The 26,279-nt window shown below is 33.2% G+C and overlaps 1 protein-coding gene across 1 annotated transcript in view; it reads right to left on the reverse strand.

Moving 5' to 3' along the window:
* LOC149774052 (uncharacterized) overlaps nucleotides 1-26,279 on the reverse strand; it is a 66,988-nt gene that overhangs the window by 40,429 nt on the left and 280 nt on the right. The window contains exons 2-23 of the mRNA XM_089945869.1: nucleotides 25,398-25,488; nucleotides 23,501-23,537; nucleotides 23,022-23,142; nucleotides 22,567-22,618; nucleotides 21,503-21,603; nucleotides 20,353-20,450; nucleotides 19,749-19,795; nucleotides 19,241-19,295; nucleotides 18,675-18,735; nucleotides 17,937-18,021; nucleotides 17,187-17,473; nucleotides 16,552-16,606; nucleotides 14,929-15,078; nucleotides 13,486-13,706; nucleotides 12,280-12,410; nucleotides 11,314-11,489; nucleotides 10,495-10,640; nucleotides 7,208-7,537; nucleotides 6,717-6,859; nucleotides 5,966-6,036; nucleotides 4,933-5,066; nucleotides 4,474-4,634 (exon numbers count right to left, since the gene is read on the reverse strand). Of these exons, the coding sequence (XP_089801995.1) occupies nucleotides 4,474-4,634; nucleotides 4,933-5,066; nucleotides 5,966-6,036; nucleotides 6,717-6,859; nucleotides 7,208-7,537; nucleotides 10,495-10,640; nucleotides 11,314-11,489; nucleotides 12,280-12,410; nucleotides 13,486-13,706; nucleotides 14,929-15,078; nucleotides 16,552-16,606; nucleotides 17,187-17,473; nucleotides 17,937-18,021; nucleotides 18,675-18,735; nucleotides 19,241-19,295; nucleotides 19,749-19,795; nucleotides 20,353-20,450; nucleotides 21,503-21,603; nucleotides 22,567-22,618; nucleotides 23,022-23,142; nucleotides 23,501-23,537; nucleotides 25,398-25,488 (2,753 nt within the window). The remainder of the gene's footprint in view (nucleotides 1-4,473; nucleotides 4,635-4,932; nucleotides 5,067-5,965; nucleotides 6,037-6,716; nucleotides 6,860-7,207; nucleotides 7,538-10,494; nucleotides 10,641-11,313; nucleotides 11,490-12,279; nucleotides 12,411-13,485; nucleotides 13,707-14,928; nucleotides 15,079-16,551; nucleotides 16,607-17,186; nucleotides 17,474-17,936; nucleotides 18,022-18,674; nucleotides 18,736-19,240; nucleotides 19,296-19,748; nucleotides 19,796-20,352; nucleotides 20,451-21,502; nucleotides 21,604-22,566; nucleotides 22,619-23,021; nucleotides 23,143-23,500; nucleotides 23,538-25,397; nucleotides 25,489-26,279) is intronic.

Raw genomic sequence — 26,279 nt, forward strand, 5'->3', positions numbered from 1 at the left:
CGTTCTCCCGGGTTCTTCCTCCACCGTTAACACTGGCCGCCATGTATAGCCTATCGTGTGCTGAAAAATGGCGTTAAACTCTACAACAACAACAACACACACACACACACACTCAAGTATATATACATACATATATATATATATATATATATATATATATATATATATATATATATATATATATATATATATATATATATATATATATATATATATACACGTTTAACAACTCTCTTCCAGTTGTGGTCATATAATTTTAGTTACGGATGGAAATATTGAAAACTGCAGACAAAGTATAAGATACACTTTCATATATGTTGCCCAATATGAAGTCTCCGCTGGTAGTAGGATGTAAATGTTTTTTAATTATTACACGAGTCCTTGATTCAGCAGTTACATGGCGTTTCGTTTAAACAGTATACGATATCATTTGACAAACTATTATTACTATTAATAATGGGAGTTTTCGATTAATCTCTCGTAGTTTATCAGACTTTTGATCGTTTTCTGCATAGACATTCTGGCATCTGACTTGTCTCAGGCAAACAGAATTAGAATAGATGGTAGAAGCATTGCTGACATTGAAACTAAACAATTGTAGATTTTATATGAAAACACCCACTTAATATAATGAAATTATTAAGAAATGATGTGTGTGATTTAGTCCTTTATGATTACTCCTTCAAAATGTCATCGATAAAATTAGCTGAATAATTTCTAAATTGTGTGAATTTTGACGAGAAGGAACATTTAAAATTATATATAAAGTTTCATACATTGCGTTTAAAATGACACAAATATACACCTATAATTAACAGCTGATGAAACGTAATGATTTATTCAATATACTGCACTACATTGTAATTAACAGACACTGAAAGGCGTTCGAATACTCCAGACGTTATGCATGTATTTTATCTGACATCGTAACATTACGTGCCATGTCATGAGATGTTATTACAAGATTTGATATCGGGCTGATATTATATGGCTTTAGCAATCAAGATTACATAACAGTCATGTGACAAAATGTATTTCAAGAGCCTGTCAATAACTTAAACATATTTATATTCGTGACGAATTTTAACCTTTTACTCTTTGTCACTAATGCTTCAATTCAGAGTCAAAAGATAATTTACAAACAGTACATACACAGTAATGGAATCTGGCATGGATTCCTAATTGAAATGTCTTTCTTTAAAAGCTCCGAATGCTCTTATTTAGCTCAAAATATGTATTTTTGCTGTATTTACCTACTGTTATGTATACCAATATTTTGTTGTTGTTGTTGTTGTTGTGGGGTTTAACGCCATTTTTCAGCACACGATAGGCTATATATGGCGGCCAGTATTAATGGTGGAGGAAGAACCCGGGAAAACCCCAGAAAGAACCACCGACCCACGAGAACCAATATTTTGTAACACCTGGTATATGATTTTATCTAATTTTATAATTTTTTGTCAAGGCTACAAATTGTATGGATTATATTTAATTAGTTTTGCCTACCTGACCTGAGCCTGTTAAGAAGATAATATTACATATGATATATAAATAGATGCCTGCGTATGTTTTGGCAATTATTAATAATAATGTTCATAATAAGAATTAACGGCGACTTTTGATATTGGCTGATGGGGATTCGACGTTTCTAGAAGAATTCAATAACTTCCATTGGTTGGGCTAGGTCACATGAATAGTCAATTTCTACACAAAATGAGTACTGTGATATGTCAGGTAGGGTATATTGTTAAATAAAAATAAAAATATTAGGCGTACATAAGTGGAGAACAGAGTAATCAGATTAATTCCAATTTGGCAGTCATTTTCATTTATTGTGTTCCTGTTGTAAGTCTGCACATGCATTTATGTTGTACTTAGATATTATTCGAAAGGAAACACGTATGTTTCAACTGTTCAGTGCAAATAGTAAGCGCTCATGATTTGGATTAAATATAATTCTCGAACTGTTATGAATTATTCGAAAAAGTCTGGACAACGCCATTTTTAAAACGTCATGATTCTTGGCTGACAAATACATTGACATTTCCGGTTTTGAAATTTATACAAAACGTTTCATTCAATTTGGACTTTCTTGGAACTTTGTCAGGATTATTTACATCTTAATAATGTATGTTCTTCTCAGAATTTCATTTATAACTTTTATAATTAAAACCTTTGTTAAGTTTTATAAAACTTGTTGGTTTTTTGGTCTTTATGTTGCTTAGTTTGTGATCATAAAGTCATAACAAGTATTAGTTGCTCGTCCAAGATATGGTTTTCATTCAAATTGAAATTGTTTTGAAATTTAAATTCATTTTATTTCAGAATTTGTTTAGTCCCTGATCTTTTGATTTGGACATAGTGAAACCAACAAGCTTTCACAATGTCGTCTAAAGTGGAAAACTTTATTTTAAATTGTAGCCAGGAACTGGTAGAATCCTTGGCAAATGATGAATTGTTCAAACTTGACAGACAGTATGATCCTTCGGAGGCAAAGCCATCTTTGTTAAAACAAGAAACAAAATATTTTGGTTCAATATTTGGTAGAAAAGAATGTTTTCAATAAAAGTGCTTTGGATTTGATTAGTAAGTCTTCATTTGACGCTTACCTGCAAAGTATGGAATTGAAATTAAAATACAACAATGAAATGAACTTAAGTAAACTTGAGCTTCAATTTGAAGAAGAAAAAAAGAAAAAGAAATGGAAATGAAAATGCAAATTCAGGAAATTGAAAGCAAGAGAGAGAGAGACAAATACAAAAATAAAAAGAAAGATAAATTCAGAAAGAAGAAAGGGAGAGACCAATTCAGAAAAAGACGCAAATGAACTTGCAAATAGAAAAAGGGAATTTCAATTTATGTTAAAAGAATTATAGCTGGCAAGCATAAAGCACACAACTCATGAAAGTTCAGCTTTTGATGTTATCAGAAATATCAAATTATTTTCCACCTTATCAGAAGAAGAAAAAAAATAGCTACAAATCAGAAATGGCCACTGTACATTATTTTTAGAGAGTGTACTTGTGCCCAGTGCTTATAAAGTTTATGCTTCACTGTCAATACAAGCAAGTGCTGATTATCATTTGGTCAAGGAATTTATCTTGATGGCTTATGAGTTAATACCTGAGATATATTGACAGAAGTTTATGAATTGCAGAATAGCACACGACCAAACCTATGTCGAATTTGCATGGGAAATAGCGCAAAACATTTATATGTGGTGCGCTTCTGTAAAGATTGAGAAAGATCATGACAAACTTAGACAACTCATGTTAGTAGAAGAGTTCATGAACTGCGTCCATAGAAAAGTCAAAATTTACTTGCATAACGCAAGACAGATACTTCAGAAAACATTTCTCGTGCAGCTGACGAATATTTCCGGGCTCATAAAGTTAGATTTGTGAATAGGTTTACCTGTCAGCAAATGGTTAGTATGACACCAAATCAATCTCATGTGAGTACTTACAAATTTCAATCTGGTACAACTTATAAGAATCGAAGGTCTCATAAGACTGATCAGAAATCCTTATCTCTTCCTACGTGCACTTATTACAAGAAAATAGGCACGTTCTTTATGACTGCTTTAAGTCTAAAGAAAAGCAACAGGAAAAACAATAACAGTTTCCAAATGCTCTTGTTTCTCATGTCAAGGCATGGTCATGTAATGGAAACGATGCAACTGTGGGACAAAACGAACGTTAGGTTGTTTCTGATGTGGAGATGAACCGTTCATGTCGGCAGGTTCAGTGTCACTTATTGATGATTCGACCAATCATATTCCTATCAAAATATTATGGGTCACCGGAGCTTCTCGGAGTATTTTATTATCAGGTAATTTGCCTTTTTGTGAGAAATCTTTTTCTGCTGAAAGTGTTTTCTTTCAGGGAGTAGAGTGCGGCTTTTATTTAGCATCAGAATTAGTTTCAGGGTCATGGCTATTGGTGCTATGAATTATTTGCCCAATGAGTGTGTTCGTTTATTGCAAGTCAATGACATAGACAGAGATAAAGGTGCGGTTAATCTACTTCTAATTAACAAGACTTGTTTGCATATTTTTTTAAAACAAAACTTGATCATGTTGAAAATGAAATCCCTGATTTATACCCTGATTGCGCAGTTATTGGCGCCTGACAAAGAAAGGTCCTGACAATAAAGCTGATCAGGAAATTATTCCTTTGGCTGACACAAATGCTGGTCAGGCTTTTGATGAGGTCACGTTTGCTCCAGTTACTGGTCAATTGAAAGATATTGATTGTTGTGGGCCTCTTTTAACTATTCATTCTCTTATTTCTAATCAGCGTGACAAAAGACAACAACTTCGTTGAATATACACAAAAAAACAGTCAATCATTTAAAATATCCAAATTATGCAACACATATTTATTTATATGCATATTGAAATAATGACCGATTGCCTGGGCCAAAACTGACCCTTATAGAACGTACTCCTTTGGTGGAAAACTAAATACATACGCTTTATCGATTAACTCTACTGCTTTCTTGAGCTGTTCGACCTTCCTCATGGTATCTGTGAAAGCTTGCAAGAAGGGCTCAGAGGCGTTATAAATGTCATGTAATTGATGCAAACAATCTTGAAGAGCTTCTTCTATATTCTTCAGGCTACTGAAGTCAATCTGATCAAAAAATATATAAATAAATATCCGGAGGTTTAAATATTCGACTTCGTTTTAAGCAAAATCATCATTATATGCAACTTTAAGTTGACTTTAGTGAATGTTCTCTATAACAAGATTACAAACAAATGTATTTATTGATTACCAGAGAAATAAATATCAGCAGTTTATTGTAATTATATACAGCCTTAACTATAACTACAAAAATCAGCCATAATTTACCATTGTTTCGGATAAATTTAGTTCTTAACATACTTAAAGTCATGTAGCATTTCAGAAACATCTGCATTAAACTCACCAAGTCTGTGCCATCGTCATTGGTGGATGATTCATAACTCTTTATTTTGCTTTTTACCTTCAGCAACAAACTTTGGACTGCATCGGTGAGCATTCGTGTTTCTTCCTGCGAGCTCAGCCATCCAGGTAAGCTACCTGTGAATTAAATTATTGTACCATACCATTATATATTTTCCTGGTTTTCTCTGGTATATATATATATATATATATATATATATATATATATATATATATATATATATATACACACATGCATACACACACACAGAGTGAGAGAGTGCACCTACAATCCTTTTAATCTATTAGATTATACATCAATGTCTATCAGGTATTGCAGAGTTTTAGTTTTAAACTATTAATGAGATACATTTTTTCTTCCTGCAATGATCTGCATTTAAAATTATTTTGTGAACTGTAAAACTCACTGAATGTGTCATTCAATTGATTGTGCATGCAAATGAATTCAAAAAGGCAAGTTGACAAATTAATACATCAAAATTTGTAAAACTGTACAGTTTGTTTCTACTATATTTTTTATATCTGATCCATCCCTCTATCAGTTTGTAGGTATGGAGAACAAATTAAAATTAAATATCAATCCCGACTTAATTTATAAGGAAATCTTTGTAACTTAATTATATCATGTATCATATTTAAAATTGCACAGTCAAATCTAACATCGTAACTGTCTCCATTCCAAGAAACCATAATAGCAACAATTAGGGATTCATCTTGTATCATATTTAAAATTGCACAATCACATCTAACATCGTAGCTGTCTCCATTCCAAGAAACCATAATAACAACAATTAGGGATTCATCATGTATCATATTTTAAATTGCACAATCACATGTAACATCGTAACTGTCTCCATTCCAAGAAACCAAAATAACAACAGTTAGAGATTCATACGGTTAAAATAACAATGTATGTTAGCATATTCTAAGGATAGTGCACATTAATAATGCGATTTTCCCTTTGATAGAAAAAACAGGAGCAAGGTAGGAGAAAAATAAATAGAGACTGGGATTACCCCCATGGCCCGATAACGCTTCAGACATCTTTGATTTTGCCTCTAAGATCTGCTGCATTCCAATTTTTATCCTAAAAATATAGAGGCAATTGAGTTAATAAGCACATCCGATCTGCATTTGCTGAAAATAAACCATACCAATGTTGATCTCTTTACAATGTTCGACATCTCAAATATTTTACGATGTAACTCGTACAGATCTTTCTGATGCATGTTATGTGCTCAAATTGTACTTATTTCTTTTGCAACCTTACTAACTTTATTCTTGACAACTAGTTTTATTTTTGCTAATGCAAATAGAGAGTTTGGATTTTGCCAAACATACTACATAAAGTTGATGGTTTGAATGAATAGCATAGATTATACGATTATAACTGGACCTGTCTCTGAAACCTTCATTATTTCGTCCTATGGTTTAAACTGTTTCGTCCTCATGGCATGATTGGTACCATGTTGGCTTGACAAAAGGTTACCTGTATACAACATTTTGAAGATAAAACACATATAGCATATTTCTAAATGTTAAAGTTAACGATACACTATTTGATTGTTAAACTATCCATGACTTCGTTTCACTTTGGATATTTGGAGGAAAAAATAGATCACGAGGAAAAATCGTAAACAATACTCAAGATTGGTTCTGTTATGCATTCTAACGTCGTCAATAATTACAAATGTTGAGGTTAGACTATGATACAGACATATAAAACATCGAGAAAATCAACAAAAATAGGAAATGTTTGAGCAAAACCTATTTTTTGCTGCACTTAGACTTTCAAAGGCTTGTCTCGGACTTGATCCAATTTTCTTCTGTGCTTCCATAATACTGTTGGTAGCTTCAGTTAGCTGTTCTTCAGCATGAAGTAGAGTGACAAGTCCAGCATCTGAGATTGTCTGACAAAATTCCAGAAAAATTCAATGAATACATATCTCACTTAGCCATAGTTTTGTATGTGGATACGACCAGACAACACAAGAATTATACATATAATATGATGATATAATTACTTACAATCATTAGTGCAGTACAAACTAATGTTCGAGAAAAATCATAGTTGAAGTTTCCTGAATCGACATAGATGTATGCCATCTGAGAAATTGCGTGACACACTATCGGTCAGTAAAAAATATAACGTTAAGCTAAAATGATAAACGTCACAGTAATTGTAACTGGACGTTATTTAAGATTCTTGACGACTCGGTTTTGCCAACAAAGAACGCAGACAAAGAAATATTACTTACCTGATAGAAATTCAATGCATCGTTTTTTAAATCCTCTGCTAGAGACTGTAGTTTAAATGCCACATACTTTGCTCTGGAGATAAGTGGCAAGCCATGGAATCTATCCAGTAGAGAGGTCAGTTTAATTGAAGCATCAAGAAAATTTTTGGTTTGTGAGGGAATGTTTCGAATGGCATCAGACAAAGATTGAAAAACACTTTTTGATTCTCCTGAGCTCGATTTGAAGCTGTCACTCATCCCTTTGACGGACTGTATGATTGGACCTATGATTTCATCAGCCGCTGCATTAAAAGACTCGAAGAGTTCTTGGTCCTTGCCATAGGCAAAATGCTGAAAAACATGTGCATTGCTTAAGTTAATAAACTTTACTGGAAAACATGTACGGAAAATGTATGTCGGTCTTAAGATTGATTAAAATTAAGTATCTTCGCCTCAAATATATCAGTGTAAACCTAAAGATGTTTGTGTGTGTGTGTGTGTGTGTGTGTGTGTGTGTGTGTGTAACGGTGTCTTTAGTCTTGTAAGACATTTATTGTTATTATTGTGTGTGTGTGTGTGTGTGTGTGTGTGGCGTGCATTTATAACAGGAGCGAAACGGGGACATCAGTTTGAATACACACCAACAGACCGGGGACACACCTCGAAACGGCGATGTCCCCGTTTTGTAATGTCAGCTTAAATGGAATGCCAAGGTCTTATTTAATGATACTATCCTTAAAATAAGCGTATCTGAGCATGTCCACATTTTGTTGGTATTTTTTCACATCATGCTCTACACAACAATACACACGTCACATTCGACTAAAAACCTAGTGTGTATCAGTCAGAAAACTGCATCCCCGCCTACGCGGTAAAAATTCACTTTTGCTGTCGGGTTGCGCACTTTGCTTCTGAATTACTCACCGAAGATGGTATCAAGAAGAGCTAATAGGATTTGAATCATTTATGTAAACACAGACAAATATGTATGATATAGTTTCTATTTTAGCACAGAGCAATATCGATATACATGTTTATTAATGGGTAGTCCAACCTTCATAACACATTTCGCCAAATTTGATCGGAACTCAAGAAAACTGAATAAAAGGTTCCATGCAGATATTATGCGTGGTTTTTACGATGGGCAAGAAATTCTAGCAATTCATCTGTGCTTGTATATTTTCTCTCCTATTTAACTCTGAGCCATGCGCATTTGGATAAGAAATACATTTGGATAAGAAATACACTGAAAAATATCAACATAGATTTTAGTTCATTCAAATGTGGTTAGAAGCATAATAACGAACAGTCTATGTAAACAAAACATAATACCATTTCTTTCCTCCAATTAACCGCATTAAGTTAAATCCGACAAGTTAAGCTTGAGCCAATAGGAAATTTTAAAAAAAATGTAAGTACTTATATATGGCACCAGTCACGAAGCTGAAAATACAAGTTTTCATACTCATATTTAGTGTTTCTCGATGTATCATAAACGTGTATGCTGGCTGAAGTATAAATAATATGAAAACAATCAGATAAATTGTGTTTGACTCAGAGATAAATTATCAAATATTTATCATTCTTTCCTCGTTTAGTCAGTACATTTTTATATTCTCTCTCTCTCTCTCTCTCTCTCTCTCTCTCTCTGCTTCATTACTTCTCTCTATCTTTCTTCCTTCTTGCTAGCTTCATTTCTTTCTGGCCATAAGTCCCTTGTTTTCCCCTATTTCTAAGGATCCGATGATAACAGTCGTCAATTTTTCTTTAATCAATCAATGATCACAAATACGCAACATTAAATTCACAACTGACTTCACTAAGAGAAAGGCAAAATATTAATAATGTTACATACACGAGGTTTCTTTAGTAAAAGAATGAAACAAACTCTAAACATTTTCCTCTAATTCATGCATGAACACCAATATCACAACTACACATTTACATCACAACTGCCTGCGTACCTCAGATCTGAGTTGTTTCTTCTTATTACATGTCCGTCAAGTAGCGCCTGTTCTTAACTACCATAAAATACGAATCACAACTCAAACACCAAATATCAGGAACTATTTTTCCTACGCTACCTTAAGTCAGTCAAATCATGATTTTAAGCCTCATTTCTCCTGTAACTCTACATCATATTTACCATCATAGTAAGAAGAAAAGGCGTCTCGAGATAACGGGACAGTCCCTTCTCAATCATTCCACTGTACGATTTACCAGTCTCTATCATGAATAGACCTCTCCGGTGGCCTAGAGGTTAGAGCGTCCGCCTCAGAAGCGGGAGGTCGTGGGTTCGATCCCCGGCCGAGTCATATCAAAGACTTTCAAAAACGGTACTAACAGCTGCCTCGCTTGGCGCTCAGCATTAAGAGGTTAGCGTTAGGACTGGTCGGCCTGGTGTCAGGATAATGTGACCGGTTGGGACATCAGGACGTGTCTGCGACATGATGTCCCAGTGTTGGGCATCACTATAAACTTCCGCACTGCAGACATCGTAGCGATATGGCTGCAAACTTTTTAAAGATACTTTAAAAAATCCAAATCACACACACACACACACACACACACACACACACACACTATCATGAATACAGCACATGGAGTCACACAATCAAGCCACACAATAGGGACTATTTGGCTCCAAGGACGTTTATGAGGCTCTGACCTGGGCTCATTAAAACTAAACCATGTCATCATACAAAATAAAATTTTCATGTGTTTCATATCGAAGAGAATCCTATCATGCATTGCCTTATTAATGAAGGGGATTGTATTAAAGTGGCACAGTTTTGTGCATCAAGGTTAAATAAGTGCTTTTTTGTGGAACATTTTAAATTTGAAACCGTATTCTTGGCAATATAATTATTTTAACTGAAGACTGGCATGCAGATCTTTATTTCATTTTAGAAAAACGAAAGCATTCTCTGTATATTAACACTACTCCGACAATTCAACTTCTTCAATATCCTGGACGTACATTTTTACTTACAAATACAACAAACATTATAATAACATTCAACATGATAATTTTAATATAGTTTGTTAATATGGATGGGAACTATATGCATGAGGTGAGACTACTGCAGTATTTTGATTGAACTGATTTCTTTTTAGAATCAAAATACATGCTTACAGAATATCCCCTATTTGATTGTATAATTTCTAACACTGTGTATATGTATGTGTCTCCGTTCTGATGGTAAAGATTATCATAGTGTTTCTTAGAAAATCAATTAGAAATTACATGTACATATCAAATGCATAGCAAAATAGATCTTTATCGCCCATAATTTGGTGAAAACTACCTTCAATACATTCATGTTGTATTCAATTTTCCCCTTGTAGCAAGCGACTATCTTCAAGATGTCAACTTCAAGGCCCAGTATGCCAACATGAGCTTCCGCGTAGATCCGATCAAAAATGTTCACACGAAGAAATCCGCTCAATGGTTCTGTAAATTACATGTATTATAGAAAGACTTGGGTATGTCACGTGTTAGTGTTCTTTGGGCATGCTCAATGAACACTACTGATTATAAATAGAATGTAACCTTTTGAATCCTAATCGTAAGTAACTTTCTAACATAACTTGATCAGTTCGACTTTGAAGAACAGGAAGGTACACACTTTATTTCTGCAGGAAGACATACGTGGAGCATGACGTATTAACCTTACAAAACCATAATAGCAAAAGCAAATTTACATAACTTGTGGTAAAACGTCAGTGTTTTACTTGTAAACAATTAAGAACAAAATATATCCAAATATTTTATATAAATGCCACGAAACAAGATTATTTATTGAGGATCTTCTCCATTTGTTGATCATTTTGCATCAACTTATAGGATATTCAATTTGTTTCTGATAAATGGTAAAAAAAGAATGTACAAAACTTAACTAATACTGTAAAATAGCGATATTTGCCAAATTCATAAAGTGGTTTTCATATCACGAATATATGAAACATAAAAGCAAATGATATTGCGCATAAAGACAGTACTTTAAATGTGTTTAATATTTGGAATCATCATAGGACATAATACATAATTTCAATGACAATTATTAATTTCAGGAAAACCAGTACCTTAGTGTGTATAAGATGGCAAAGTGAGAATATATACATACGGAGACGCATATGTAACTTGTTGACCATGTCAACTCCAAAGCTGGCTCCAATTTCGGAGTTTCCAACAGATTTTCCCCAGTGAATCTCAGGAAGTTCTACCTTGAATTCAATTAAGACGGTATCCAACGCAGCTTCTCTGCGCGCTCTCATAATGGTCTCATATGTGTACTTACGGCTAAAATTAATGAAAAGAAATGAATGAAACACTTACAATATTTAAACGAATTAGTGGAAATGCTTTAGATGGTCCAAATTACGTTTCACGAGATCCGGATTTACGTATTTAATTAGATAGAATAATTTACATATGCTGACATAGGTTATTCTGCAAGAATATATTTCAGATTATCAAGAAAAAGACATTTAAGAACATTCTATAGTTTCCAGTCATTAACCATCTATAAGTGCTACATTAAATGTTGAGGTTATTTACTGTTAATATATTTTATCGGTCATGTTTCGTTTTCTGCAGCGGCAATTTCAGTTTCATTGTTATTGTAGCCACGAGCTACGTTTGGTATATATTATCAGGTGGTAAAATTTAAATAAATAAAACTGAGTCCAAAATCCCTAAGTTTAGGTTTCCAACACTACAAAAAAATATCATTATTGTATTGACAGTTTCCGTGTAAGTTGTTGAGGGAAGAAGAATTAAAATAAAAGTAGCCAATATAGCATTTATGAAAGGTCACAAAAGGACATTACCAGTACCAAAAGCCAGATGAATGTATCATTTACACAAAATAGTCATTATTAATGAAATTATAAAGAAACGGTATTGAGGTCTGTGTAGCTTTTAATAGGGAACGAAGGTTTTGCACAGAAAAAATTATTTAAACTAATAGCTGGTTTTCAGTGAATTTTTTCGATCGGTTTATTCAGAAAAGATTGAATAATTGTTTTAAACCCCGGCAAATTGTTTTATTCTTTACAGTGGTGTTTAAAAACATGTAACTTATTACAACCTGAATATCAGATTTTGTTGTTCTGTAGTCAGATTGTTTCTCTTTGGGTGTTGGCCGTATTCCATCCATGCCACCTGTCTCACACTTTCTGTCTCGTCATGTAATATACTGGTCAACAATATTGTAGCGCTCTGAAATAAGGACCATAAAACAAGATTTTAGATTATTGCTTTTAATTATTGCTTTTAATATGAATAACATTTTCCAAAAAGATATGTCATCTTAATCTGGCGGCTGTATCCTATGGATAGAAATACGTACTACTTCCTCTTAACAGAAGTTGCTTCTAAGAAACGTTGTTCTCTTTGAAATAAGTTAAGCTTTTCTCCCTTTTTAACAGCTGGCATTGTACTCGAATACTCTTGGTGAATATTCATTTTCACATCATTATGAAATGATCACAAAGGTGACCGCAGTCGTAAGCTTTTTTTTAATTTAAAAAGATTGTAAAGACAAGGCAGGAATGAAATGATTCGTTTTTACATTGGGGTGTATTTTTGGCGTTGTGACCGAATAAATACATGGGCTTGAATATCTGATGACATGATATGATGACTTTGGATCAGTAGACTTCCACCCAACGTCATCACGTCACCACCCAATTTCATCACCTCACCCGAGCAACAATAAAATAATGAATACATTTTCCAGTCAAATCGCCAAAACACACTCCTAGCTGACCGGTCAACTGATGACACACTTGGCTGATGAAATATTTCATTAATGACAACATGTTAACAGCTCCGCAAATTAAGATGCATTAATTCTGGTAATGAGCAATCGATTGGGGTGAGTAAACAATCAAACAACAATCGATTGGGGTGAGCAAACAATCAAACAACAATCGATTGGGGTGAGCAAACAATCAAACAATCGCAAGCTTCTGAGTAAGATGACAGTTTTAGAAAGAACTCAATTAATGAATTCAAACAAGGTGATAGCTCGACCAAATAGAATATAGATTTTAATTTCACTTAGACCATTATCAAAGCCCAGAGTAGATGAAAAGGTCAGAGTTGTGTACATGGAATATGCATGTTTGATATGCTCGTGATAATTTATCCGTACCACATACGCAAAGTGCATACACATCAATATCTATCTCCAATATGCTTCAGGCCATTAATTACAATTTCTCGTAAAACTGTCGGGTAATTATCTTCGATGTTTATCATCATTAATAATATAAAAGAAATCATATCTTACTTCATGACAAACATAATTTCTCAGGGATGACAGCGCAGCCCGTCTCCATGCCGATTGCCTCGTATTGGGTTCGGCAAAAGTCTTCAGATGAGATATAGAACTTTGGAGACCCGCATTACCTAAAGAATGGAGTAGTACAACCTTCGAGAGGAGGTGATCGTCAGAAACTGAGTCATCTGCCACTAAGATATACCTTTTAGGTCGGAGATGCTTCGGCGTCACTGAAAATAACAGTCAGTGATACATTTGCATGTATTAAAATGGATTTGTACTAAATGTAGGTTTTACGTATCTGTTCCATTGGAAAGACGAATAGATGGAAATTTCATATTTTCACTTCATTCAGTTGTAGTGTACACCTGCATTGCGATAAACACAAAAAGATAAATGTGTATACTTTTCATCAAAGTAAAAACCCAACTATTCTTTAGGTCAGTGACAGAATCTGTGTATAATGATGACTCGATGTAGAGCTATTCGCCTTAAAACAAAGATTTTCGCAACTGCTGGTCTTTCACGTTCCTGTCGGTGGAACTTAAGGTTGTGCTTGCAACCGGCACTGTTATCAAATAAGCGCTAATCATCTGAATACCCATCTTCGCTAGCCCAGGTTCCGATATGATCACCCTATCTACACCTTGGCGTATCTAGCAGATATTTATGTGCTTCGGGTCTGTGACTTTCGTTGAATGCGGCGGCAAGCCAAGCATCCAATCAAAATTAAGTTGTTTAGATTTGAACACTGTTCCTACATGATCGAGATAAATGGAGCACACAACTTGAATGGATTGATAAATAAGCAATTTTCCAGTGCCGGTCCGTGTTTGCACAAACATATTTCACTCAAATAGACCTGTAATGGCTTCCCACTGGTACATAATCATACTTTCGATGTCAAACGTAAATAGTATCCGTTTTAGATCAATTGCCTCCACCAGTTTCTCCCAATGTACAATGCACCACGCTATTGGTTAGTTGGCATTACATACTAAGGAAGATAATTCATGAAACCAAATATATGCCGTTGGACAAAGCACCAATGAATCTTTTCAATCCGCCATGGTGCAGATATGGTTATCATATCGGAACCTTGGCTAGCGAAGATTCTGAATACCAGCCTCTGCTGTTCCATCGATCATGCTGTTATCTGGGGTTCAATCCCCGGCCGAGTCATAACAAAGACTTACAAAAATGGTACTAACAGCTGCCTCGCTTGGCGCTCAGCATTAGGAGGTTTGTGTTAGGACTGGTCAACCTGGTGTCAGGATAATGTGACTGGGTGGGACATCATGCTACATGTCTGCGGCATGATGCCCCAGTGCTAGACATCACTATAAACTGCCACACTGCAGACATCTTAGCGATATGACTGAAAATATTGTTAAAGCTACGTTAAAAATCCAAATCACACACACACACACACACACACACACACACACTTACCATCACCCTGTGTGTAAAGCCAGGTGTGAATTTTATCCATTAGTCTCTCTGCCTCGGTGTTATTTCCGTTGCGGTTCATTGCTTTGGCCATGGAACCCACGCATAGGCAAGCTCTCCTCTGAGTTTCGGTCAATATTATTTTACCTATAGCTGAAATAAAGATTTGAGAGAATCAAGTAGTGTTTTGATTATCTAAGAGGACTACTTCTTGATTGTCAGTGTCGCACCATCTTACTGTCATACACCATCGGTCAATAAAGATTACACGCATTTTTGCCTTGTCATTCTTTACCATTTTCTTCAATAATACCATATATCTAACATACAATGCGGGATATATATATATATATATATATATATATATATATATATATATATATATATATATATATATATATATATATATATATATATATAGATAGATAGATAGATAGATGGATAGATAGATAGAGACAGAGACAGAGAGAGCGGGGATAAAATAAAACATTTTCCAATGCTCCTAGCTAAACAGCGTCTTCTTCAGGGGAAGAACCAATTTACATCCACAAAATAATCACTAAACACTAAAGCAAAGAGAGAATATCTTTACTCCAACATCATGTAATCACCAGAACATATGAAAAGTGTGACAAATAAAAGAAAGAAAAAAGAAATATTATAAGCGGGTATATTACCTATCCATTCTTTGTAATATATCAGTCAAAAAAAGTTGTATAACAAACATCAAGGAAGGGATCATCGTGCCTATAGCGGAGAGAACCAAGATGCTTTGACTTAATTAACACTAGGAACAAAGGGCGGAAACCATGTGTGGTGAAAGCAACAAACGTCTTCTACAAAATGCAAAACAAATTAATTCCCGATAAATTTATGCATGGAGGTACGTGGGGGAAGGAAATATGTCAATAACAATGGACATTGCTTTTAATAATAATAATAATAATAATAATAATAATAATAATAATAATAACATATGTACAGTATCAAATAATATTTACTTGGTAAATACTGTCGAAAAATTGCGTACATCTCATAAACTGATGCCTGACTGTAGTTTTGACAAGACTGCATTTGTACGAATAGACTTTTTCATTTAGGCCAAACTCACCGTGTGTTTTTAATTGTAATATCAAGTGTCGTTTCTTACGTGTGCGTTATATGTCGGTCCACTCCAGGTTAAATTCAGTTAGTAACATTTCGAAGGATTCGACTGAATTCCTAGTTGCAAATGAGGTTACTGTGATTCGTTTTTTAAAACCAAATCAGGCAACTCTTGTCTTTGAAGCGTTATGTAATCGGGTTGGAAGTTACCTTGGCACGTACCAGATGGTCCTTCAAACAAGTAGGTCTACCGTACGCATCCGTAGGAACTTCTTGAAGAATGTCCTTCATACGTTTGGAGGAGTAAGTCTGGTCTCAGTGCTTCCGAATGATCTGTTGTAAGTTTGGGGCATGGGGGGTAAGCAAGTTTTATATCCTCTCCTTCTAAGGTGCCCACAGAGTTTTCATTTTCTCTCTTAAGACATAGCCGGGATTATAGCATATGTATTTGGTCATAATGCAATGTAATAATAATAATAATAATAATAATAATAATAATAATAATAACTTATATAAATTTACTGTGGTGGGAATCTTGTCCTCCGAAGCAAATTCTTTCCACAACGGCGATGGCTTCCTGAAAGTGAAAACATTTCTAAACTTTAATTTTGCTCCACCCAAGCAAAGAAAAAGGACTAAGAACAAAACTTGATTATGACAATTTCATCAGCACTTCATGTCGGGAATGTGCAAATAGCACAATAATATCCGTTATTGATAATTAGTTTATTCGCGTTATAATGTGGTGAATACAAAAATGATAAAGTTGATAAGAGGGGTGAATGGACGCAAAATTAATCTCACTTGTGACGCGTATACACACATATGTGATACAAAAGTTGTATATCAGTTGTTTCACTCTCTTACTACAGGAATCTATATAGAAAAGCTACTTTCTGAAAGGAAAGTAAAGTTACCCGCTTGACGAGGAAGCATATATTCTGGAAAGTGAAAATCTTTTAATTTAGACAAGTCTAAAAGGTACAACTATAAATGAAGCTGCTTCTTGATAATTATTATCATACATTTAACACCTTTCGTTAACAGCCGAATTTTCTTTATAAAATATATATTTTGATGTGTTGTTATTTTTCGTTTAAATCTTCGAGGCATAGGGTTTCCCTTGTTTTACTAATCAAATGCAAAATAGTTGTCACCTGTATAGGGTGTTCAATGACTGACAAGTGGATAAAGATTCTCCGTAATGCCTCAGTATCCGGTTGCTTGTCACTTAGAAGGAATTTCAAAATAAGACGTTGTGAGATGGGATCCCCTGCTCTCGCTACTATATCGGTGAATAGGTACTTTTCATCCATACACTTTGTATCGTTCTGGTCACAGGTTCGATTTAAAAAGCTCTCAGCCAACATCTCATAATCCTCCTTCTCCAGCTTCAAAACCTTTTGCCGCAGTCGATTCACGCAGACAGTTCTATTGGTGTGCCCTGGAGAGAAATTAATTACCTGGACATGAACTTTTTGTGGCAAATTCGAAATTTGATTCCGTTATCACTACAGTTGAATTTTCTGCAATGCCTGAGTCAATATGTCTTTAATTTAGTTCTCAATTGATCAATAGTTGACATAATTCGATCTTTGTAATTCGGTTTAACGATTCAAAACTTAAAAACATTTATGATATTACATTATAAGCACCTAGAAAGACCTCTAGTATCTATGTTTGTATTGAGTTAAAGATGTGTCTTTGAAAACAGTTCAAGCTGGATCTGCATTATACTTTGTTGGTGAGACAATTACAATCCTTAATTTGTGACGAAATTTTAATATGAATCTTCGAGTCAAAAATAAAATGTATCCCAACGTTGGGTATGCCTATTAAGGTTAGCGTAGGAAGAATATCCATGGTAGATATTGCAGAAATTTGGGTATTTCGTGAAGCCAGCGTACCTTTATCGGTGTAATTATGGATGCAACTTAGAGCTTCGATAACGTCGCCACTAATGTTCTTCATGGTCAGTCTCTCTTCAGCCTTCTTAAAAATTGGCAAATGGACATTGGTACATTTATAAGTCATGACAGTAGTGAGATATAGTTAGTTTAGTATTCTCTTTGTTATCGACTGGTTACAAATAATATACTGAATAATAATATTTGAAAACTCTTCAATTTTAGCCTAATTTCACAAGTCATGATATCATTAAAGCAACTCCTTAAATGACGAAATCCTTGTCTGTAACCAAGTACATGTTACAGATATCAAATCATTTATGAGAGGAATTATTTCGTTTTAATGTTTAACGAACTATTCTTTCACTTTCTCTTGTTTGTCTGCACCACACTTCGTAATCTGATTAAACGTAAACACCTCCCTCTATAAGAATTGAACATTATATACAGAAATGACAATAGCTATTTACAAATGTTCTCTGGAAAATAAAATGTTGTGGGACTCGTACATGATATAGCAGTGGAAGATCCTTGCAACGGCGGGAAAATATTATTAAGATTTACAATGAAAATAAAGGAATCAGTTATTGCGTAACTAGAGATTGGAAGAGGATATGCAATCCAGGGAGTATGTGTATATGTAAGTACCTCATTATTTAGGCAAGTAACTACTATTTTACTTGCTTACTTAGTGACTGAATAATTAACCAGCCAGCACTACTAATTGATGTAAGGTACCTGCTTTATAATTAAATCATCCTCCATCAGGCCATGGTGGACATTCTCGACTTTTGTACGCCTGCAGGAAAAAAAGAGTTTTGCAAAAATGCCACATGATATGTACAATAACAAATGTACCCAAATAAAGTACGAAATCGCTATTGAGACTGTGAAAGAAAATATTCTGTCAAACATGCATACTTCCTTATTATCTAATCTTCAAATATTGCCATGCATTGGATATTGCTTTTGATGATCTTAGACATCAATGTGTGTGAGAGACAACTTTATTATTAAATTGCAGGAACAGTATATGGTAATATCTGCACAGCTAAATGATTTTTAGTACATTTTGATTGTGCTAAGAATACAACTTTCAAAAAATACACAATGTATTAATATTTTAACAATATAATACTATTATGACAACGTAATATCATTTTCAAAAATGTAATACTATTTTAACAATGTAATACTATTTTAACAATGTAATAATATTTAAACAATGTAATACTATTTTAACAATGTAATAATATTATTACAATGTCTTGTACTAATAATTACATTAAGGACGATATACATACCTTTTGCCAACAAGCCTCATAGTAGTTTTCGAATTTGCTTTTATAATTCCAATGTCTAATGAATAAAATAAAAATATTAGTTCAATATCATTACCAATCTTTAATTTGTGTATTCATCTCTGGTTTTATCGTATCTCCATATATTAAAAGTAATCGTAAGTATTGGCATATATTTATTACAAGACAACTCAAACAAACATCGTATTTATGAGTGAACATTCAAAAGAATGAAAAACAAAAAATGATAATTTTTATAGAATCAGTCAATAGTCACCAACAGAGATAACATATTTAAATGATTTCTTCGTCTTATCAAATATTTTAGGTGAAATGGAAATATGCAGTCGTTAAACATCGACAAGACATTAGTCAGTGGTCATTTCCTTCTGTTTGGGGTTTTTCTTCTTTTTTTGGCCTTCTTTTTGGGGCCGGGATGGACGGATTCAACGAAATTACAAAGTAATTAACAATGTATATTGACGAATCAAAGACAGTAACTATTCCTCACCTCCTTCCATTGATGTTTTGATAACATACTCCTCGGGATAAGGTTGTCTGAAAAAATATTTAACGAAAGAATTAAATGGTTTGAAAGGATAACATTGTTTCTGCACCTGTAATCCGTAACCGTTGATCTGTATTAAATATAGGCTCTGAATACATTTCAAAGTTATGATTGCTGGAAGAATATTTATTTAGGATACGATCTGTATTATTTCACCGAAACTATTATTCTAGCTTTAGATTTCTTAGGAAAGGAAAGAAAATCAAGTTTTAGTTAAAAAAAACATAGCAAGCGAATATATTTTCCTGCAAAGTTAGAAACTGTAACAAATACGTTTAAGTTTTAGACCTAAATGAATTACCATTCTGAAACAATTTTAGGTCAAGCAATGACTAAATTGTCAGGATAATATTTCCTTATCAGAAAAGGTTGCAAAAATTCTGAGAAAAATTATAATGTTGGTGGTAATTTATATCCTTATGATTACACCGTATTATCTAAATTTAATTTGTGATCAATATTTCATACGTGACATTGACAATAATTTATATGTATTTGATCACATTGTATTATCTAAGTTTCAACTCAGATCAGCACTTCATAAAACCTTTTGGTTTCATAATCCTTCCGGAGTCTGTCTTCTATTATATAGCTGTCCTCGGATTCCACGGAATGGACTGTACCTCTGTTGTCCATCTGAGTAATCTGTATCGATCAAAATAGCGAAAAAGTGATAAAACTAATATACAACAATTAGTTTTACTAATAAATTTAAAAACAATGGATGTTATGAGATAAATGTACTCTACATTATGGCTATTTTTTGTATAAAATACATATTTATTTATATTGCTGTCAGTATTATGCAGATAGTAATTGTAACTATATAAAATGGACCACAAAAAACAGAATGTTTGGAATTGATTTATTAATAAATGTTGTATAGAATTTTTTAATACGTTGTGTCCATGGTGAATCTAATAGGTTCCTTTAAATAAACATTACTTGTTATAATCAACTATTGGTTGAAATGAACTATAGGTTGAAATGAAACATTATATATATATATATATATATATATATATATATATATATATATATATATATATATATATATATATATATATATATATATATATGTGTGTGTGTGTGTGTGTGTGTGCGTGTGTGTGTGTGTGTGTGTGTGATTGCAATAACATTACTACTATTGATTATTGAAGGATTTGAGTTCCTGTGCATTTGCACACATTTACATTATCATATGCCTATTAATTAACAGATTTGGAAAAGGAATTGCTATTGTTTCCAAAGAAAAGCAATCGTTCGGTCAATCCTTAAATTAGTGGTTTGCTGGAAGCATGACATTCAGTAAAATTGGTTACCAATAGTAATAGCATTTAACGTCTCTAAATCCAACACATTCACGCATAAAGTTTGTTCATTTTTCTTTGGATTTAACGCCATTTTTCAACACACGATAGGATATACATGGTGGTCAGTATAAAAGTTGGACAAAAAGCGCTTTGAAAACCCAGTGAAGAACCACCTACCCAAGGGAAGCTACTTGCAAGCTTTCTTACATACCCCACCTCCGCATAAAGTTTAAAAAGGCAATGCAATAGTGCTTTTGAACAATATAGTTAAATATTTAGAATTTTCCTTATTCTCCAGCCATGGATCTCTAGGCAATTGTCTATTTTAATTCATTTTGTAATTTCAATTCATTTCCGATTCTTAAAACTGAAACATATGTATACCTTTTCGTGTATTCTCTCAATTTTATCAAGGCTTCTATGATATCGTCTGAGGGTTATGCCACTTGATGTCTTTTCACTCCGATACTCATGGGTCAAATCACCTTTGGAAGAATGAAATGACAAATATTGTGTATAACAGATAAAGAATACATGACATTTTCAAATAAAAATTAATAATCGTTTCGCTATTTTAAATTAAAAAAATCATCCTTAAAAGCCAAGTATGTTACAACAATAAACTATAATATAGACAATAATCAGTATCCTATGATAGCATGCTTATTATTTCAATTTTGAAACTATTATCTGGATGATCCTGGACACCATTAAAGGAGGGGTTACGAATTCACCAATGTACTAGCCAACGTATATGTCAAGAAAGCAAAATGGACATGGATATAAAACTTACACTGGAATTTTTTATCAGTTAATGTGAATTCAGTCAATTTATTGTCGGTATCAATATTCGTGCTCTTTAAAAAAATATATATATTTTAATAGGTAAATATTTTTCTATGGATGGGGCACTGTTCGTTGGGTTTTTATATTCGTGATTTTAGAGCATTTGCTAAGCATACGAAGCACTTTGATTTCACAGGAATGCATTCATGTTTGAAAAAGACGACAGAATGTGTCAAAAGAATTTACATCCTGTGCCATTTACTAATTCCGGCTCGAAAAAGACTATCGCCGACCTTATTTGTCCAGAGAAGCAAGAACTCCCCGACCCCTTTTTTAAATAAAAAGATCTTTTAATAGCAAAACCGTTTTTGGATTCGCGACAATGTCTCCTTCAATTGGTAAACTAAAGTTGTACGAATTTTACCTTTGGACTGGCTTAATTGTATTCTGGCCTCTTTTACTTCAGTTTAGTTGTTTCAAAGCTCTTGTTACACTACTAAATGCAGATATGAACTCTTTATTTCAACATCGCTATGTGAAGTATTTTATTAATCTTTGATGCTGGTAATTATAACTGAATTTTATATTTAGAGATGTATATATTTGTACATGTTTTACATCAAACAACGATTTCAATAATGACATATATGAAGTATTCATACCCAGATGATCTCGCTCGTTGCTGGTGTAATCCCAGGTCGACTCATTGGAAATCTGAAAAATTAAAGACATATTCAAAAGAAAACAACATTGTACATATAAGACGATGATTATGAACCTAATTTTCGTTGCAAAAGGGTGTCTTCAAACTGAATTCATTGGCTGTAAATCTAAAATATACCTAAGATAAAGACAGCCTCGAAAAAGTTCTCCAACAAAGAACTCTGTTTACTGGAAATACAGACAGTAATGGTGACGTTACACAGGATCACTGTTCATGAGTCCGAAAAAAGCACCTGGTAGGTTTCATATGAAATATACCATTAATGAATGCCTTATCACCAGCAGTATTGCTCGACAATAATTACATTATTTCAGCGTAAATATATGTAACTAGAGGTTGATTATCCCTCGTTGTTTTCCTTGATCGAGAAAAAAGCATTAACTATATGCTAACCATGACCTTGACGGACAGCGTACTGGCTAGAACTTTCTTGAGAGTCAACACTTCATCTTGGTCCTCTGGATGGATGTGTACCATCTCTACAACTCCATCATGGGTACTCAGGAACAAAAATCTGAGAATATGGTAATATATTGCAGGAATAATTAATTCATGTTCATCTCTTTTCTTGAGTTCGAATCGATTTTGTCTTTATACTAATATTTCTGTCATTTTCTCCACATGAGATCTTTTACTTTTATAAAATAATATGCATCGCTTATCAACTGTCATTTATTTTTGTGTATCATTCCAGTACGTAGTAAGCAAAAATAATGGTATTAAATAATTTCCTCGCATTGGCATGCACTGAGCTTAAACATTTAAACATAAATGTCTTTAATATACTAAGATCAATTCAAATAGTATTCAGCAGTAACTGCAAATTACATAAATGAGTTTGAAAATAGCTTGAAAGCAGAAATATACATTACGGTTTTGACAAATTCCAATGTAGTGGGTTATCGGCATCTGAAAATAGCAAAAGTAGGTGTGTCGTAGCATGTAAAAGTCTAAGACTAGCCACATCTTCATAAAAAAAGGTCAGTATCTTATCGATAATAGTTATTACTCGTATAACTGTATCAGTGCACAGAGACTATTATAATATAACTGTATTCTTATGTTACGTGTTTAGACTCTAATAACAGTAACAAAAGAAAGAGTGGAAATAACAAGCTTCGAAAAATGTAACAAATAATTTATTTCCCTGGAAAAAACAATCTAAAAATGAAAAAATAAGAACGCACCATTTTAAGAAATCAAATCCAAAATTAATCCAAGAATAATAAACGAATTAAATTTTAGAAGTCCTAGTAATGAAATGTTCTAATGAATTCAAGTTCTAGTCCCAACGAAAAACCCAAAATGGAAGGCAATCACGTATACTGTAGCCAGTACAGCGCTAATGTGTTTACAGTTATTTGTGAACCACAGAAAATGACATTCCGGTGTTTGAATTCTGAATAAAATATAAAGATATTTCTTTGTCCAAGAATTCTGTACTCAAATATTTCCAGGAAAAAGAATTAAACTTTGAGAATCCAAATAATTTGAATAAAAATTAAAATTTTCAGTGTCCAAGGTAAAAGTCCAAACTGAGAAATATCTCTCTAAACATCACTATTAAATCTAACTACTGCGCAACTTCGGAAAACCCAGAATTGCGAAACAGAGGCTGTTTACAATCTAAAGTCACATACTCCCAGTATGACCTTGATAAGAACCAATAATTTTACTCCGAGAATAAAATATAAATAGAAAGCTGTTTACTTGTCTCAGTGATTTTGAATCAAGGTCGGGAACTAAGTCAAAAATAGAAACAGTGTTTCTATTATTAGGTGTTTATGAACAGTCAGGTCAAAATGAATTTTCAGAAAAAAATGCCAAATCAAGTGAACAAGATTACATTACGTTGACATGTAGTGAACTTAAAAATAAAATGATTTTAAAACTTACAAACAATTAAATTAAATCGAATATGAATTAAATCAAATATAAATAACAGTATCGATTTACAAGGTCTAGCCTAAAATAGCTGTATCAATGCACAGGGACTAGCCTAATATAACTGTATCAATGTGCAAAGACTAGTCTCATATAGCTGTATCAATGCACAATGACATGTCTAATATAATTGTATCAATGCATAAAGACTAGTCTAATATAACTGTATCAATGTACAAGGACTAGTCTAATATATCTCTATCAATGCATAAGGACTAGTCTAATATAATTGTATCAATGTACACGGACTTGTCTAATATATCTCTATCAATGCATAAGGACTAGTCTAATATAATTGTATCAATGCATAAAGACTAGTCTAATATAGCTGTATCAATGTACAAGGACTAGTCTAATATATCTCTATCAATGCATAAGGACTAGTCTAATATAATTGTATCAATGTACAAGGACTAGTCTAATATAACTGTATCAATGTACAAGGACTAGTCTAATATAACTGTATCAATGCATAAAGACCAGTATAGTATAACTGTATCAATGTACAAGGACCAGTTTAATATAACTGTATCAATGTACAAGGACTAGTCTAACATAATTGTATCAATGTACAAGGACTAGTCTAATATAACTGTATCAATGTACAAGAACTAGTCTAATATAATTGTATCAATGTTCAAGAACTAGTCTAATATACTAAGGAAGTATTGGAGGAAAAGTATTGCAAAGCAAGTGAAGATTTCATATTTCGGTACATAAAAGGTTCCGTTTGCTTGTTAGTGTTTGCTTTGTTTTGTTTTGGGCTGTTCTTGTCTTTAAAACGGTTCATAGGAAAAATACACAACGTATAACAATTGTACTCACAGTATCCGCTTTGCGAAAATTGAACAAAACTATCCAAGTAAAGTGAATGTAGATTTCCATTTCCACTCGAGTTGACAAAGCGAATGTGAAACTGAAAAAAGCAAGAAAAAGACTAACTAGAAGATTTTGATAACCCTACACCATTTTTGTGTGAAAGAAAGAGTATAGCCTTATAGTCGATAATCCTACACCATTTTTAAGTGAAAGAAAGATTACGCATATTTCGTCTTTATAGTTGAAGCAATTTATGAACATGATAAATTTGCCCATGAATAAAGGCTATAATTCAGTTACTTAAACTTCCGCATTTACATCTATCATAAATCTGGAAAACTGGTTCATGTAAGTCAGATATTTAAACGCTTTTTCATGGATTGAGTGACTAATTAACTGATTTAGTAGCAGTTTTAGTAGGAACAGCATCAGTATCTTTATTATTCTTGTTGTACTCTTTCGCAGGAAGTTAGGCATAGAACCTTCACAAATTGTATCGAATTGGCGTACACAAATTCTATACAACTGATGTCACCATTTATTCTAATTAGCGCACACCACTCAGTCAACTAGAAAACATCATAAATGCCTATGTTATAAGTTTGTTTTGATTTGTTATGTTTTGTTTTCGTTGGGGTTTTTTAAATTTTGTTTTATGTCTTTATTGGGGAGGTTTTCTGGGTTTTTTTAACCTTTTTCCGCTGCACAACAGATGCTTGTTTTCCGAAGGGATTAAATTAAACAGCAATTCAGATATTCCAATAACAGTTACAGAAATATTCAAATCGAACTACTAAAACATAACTGAAAATAAAAATAATTTTCAAAATTTCGAAATAATAGATTAAATACATACAGTTAATTGATGCGTCTTTGAAATTGCAAATA

This window comes from Sinohyriopsis cumingii, unplaced genomic scaffold (genome assembly GCF_028554795.1).
Source record: "Sinohyriopsis cumingii isolate HCF-2022 unplaced genomic scaffold, ASM2855479v2 utg000441l, whole genome shotgun sequence".
Classification (NCBI taxonomy): Eukaryota; Metazoa; Mollusca; class Bivalvia; order Unionida; family Unionidae; genus Sinohyriopsis; species Sinohyriopsis cumingii.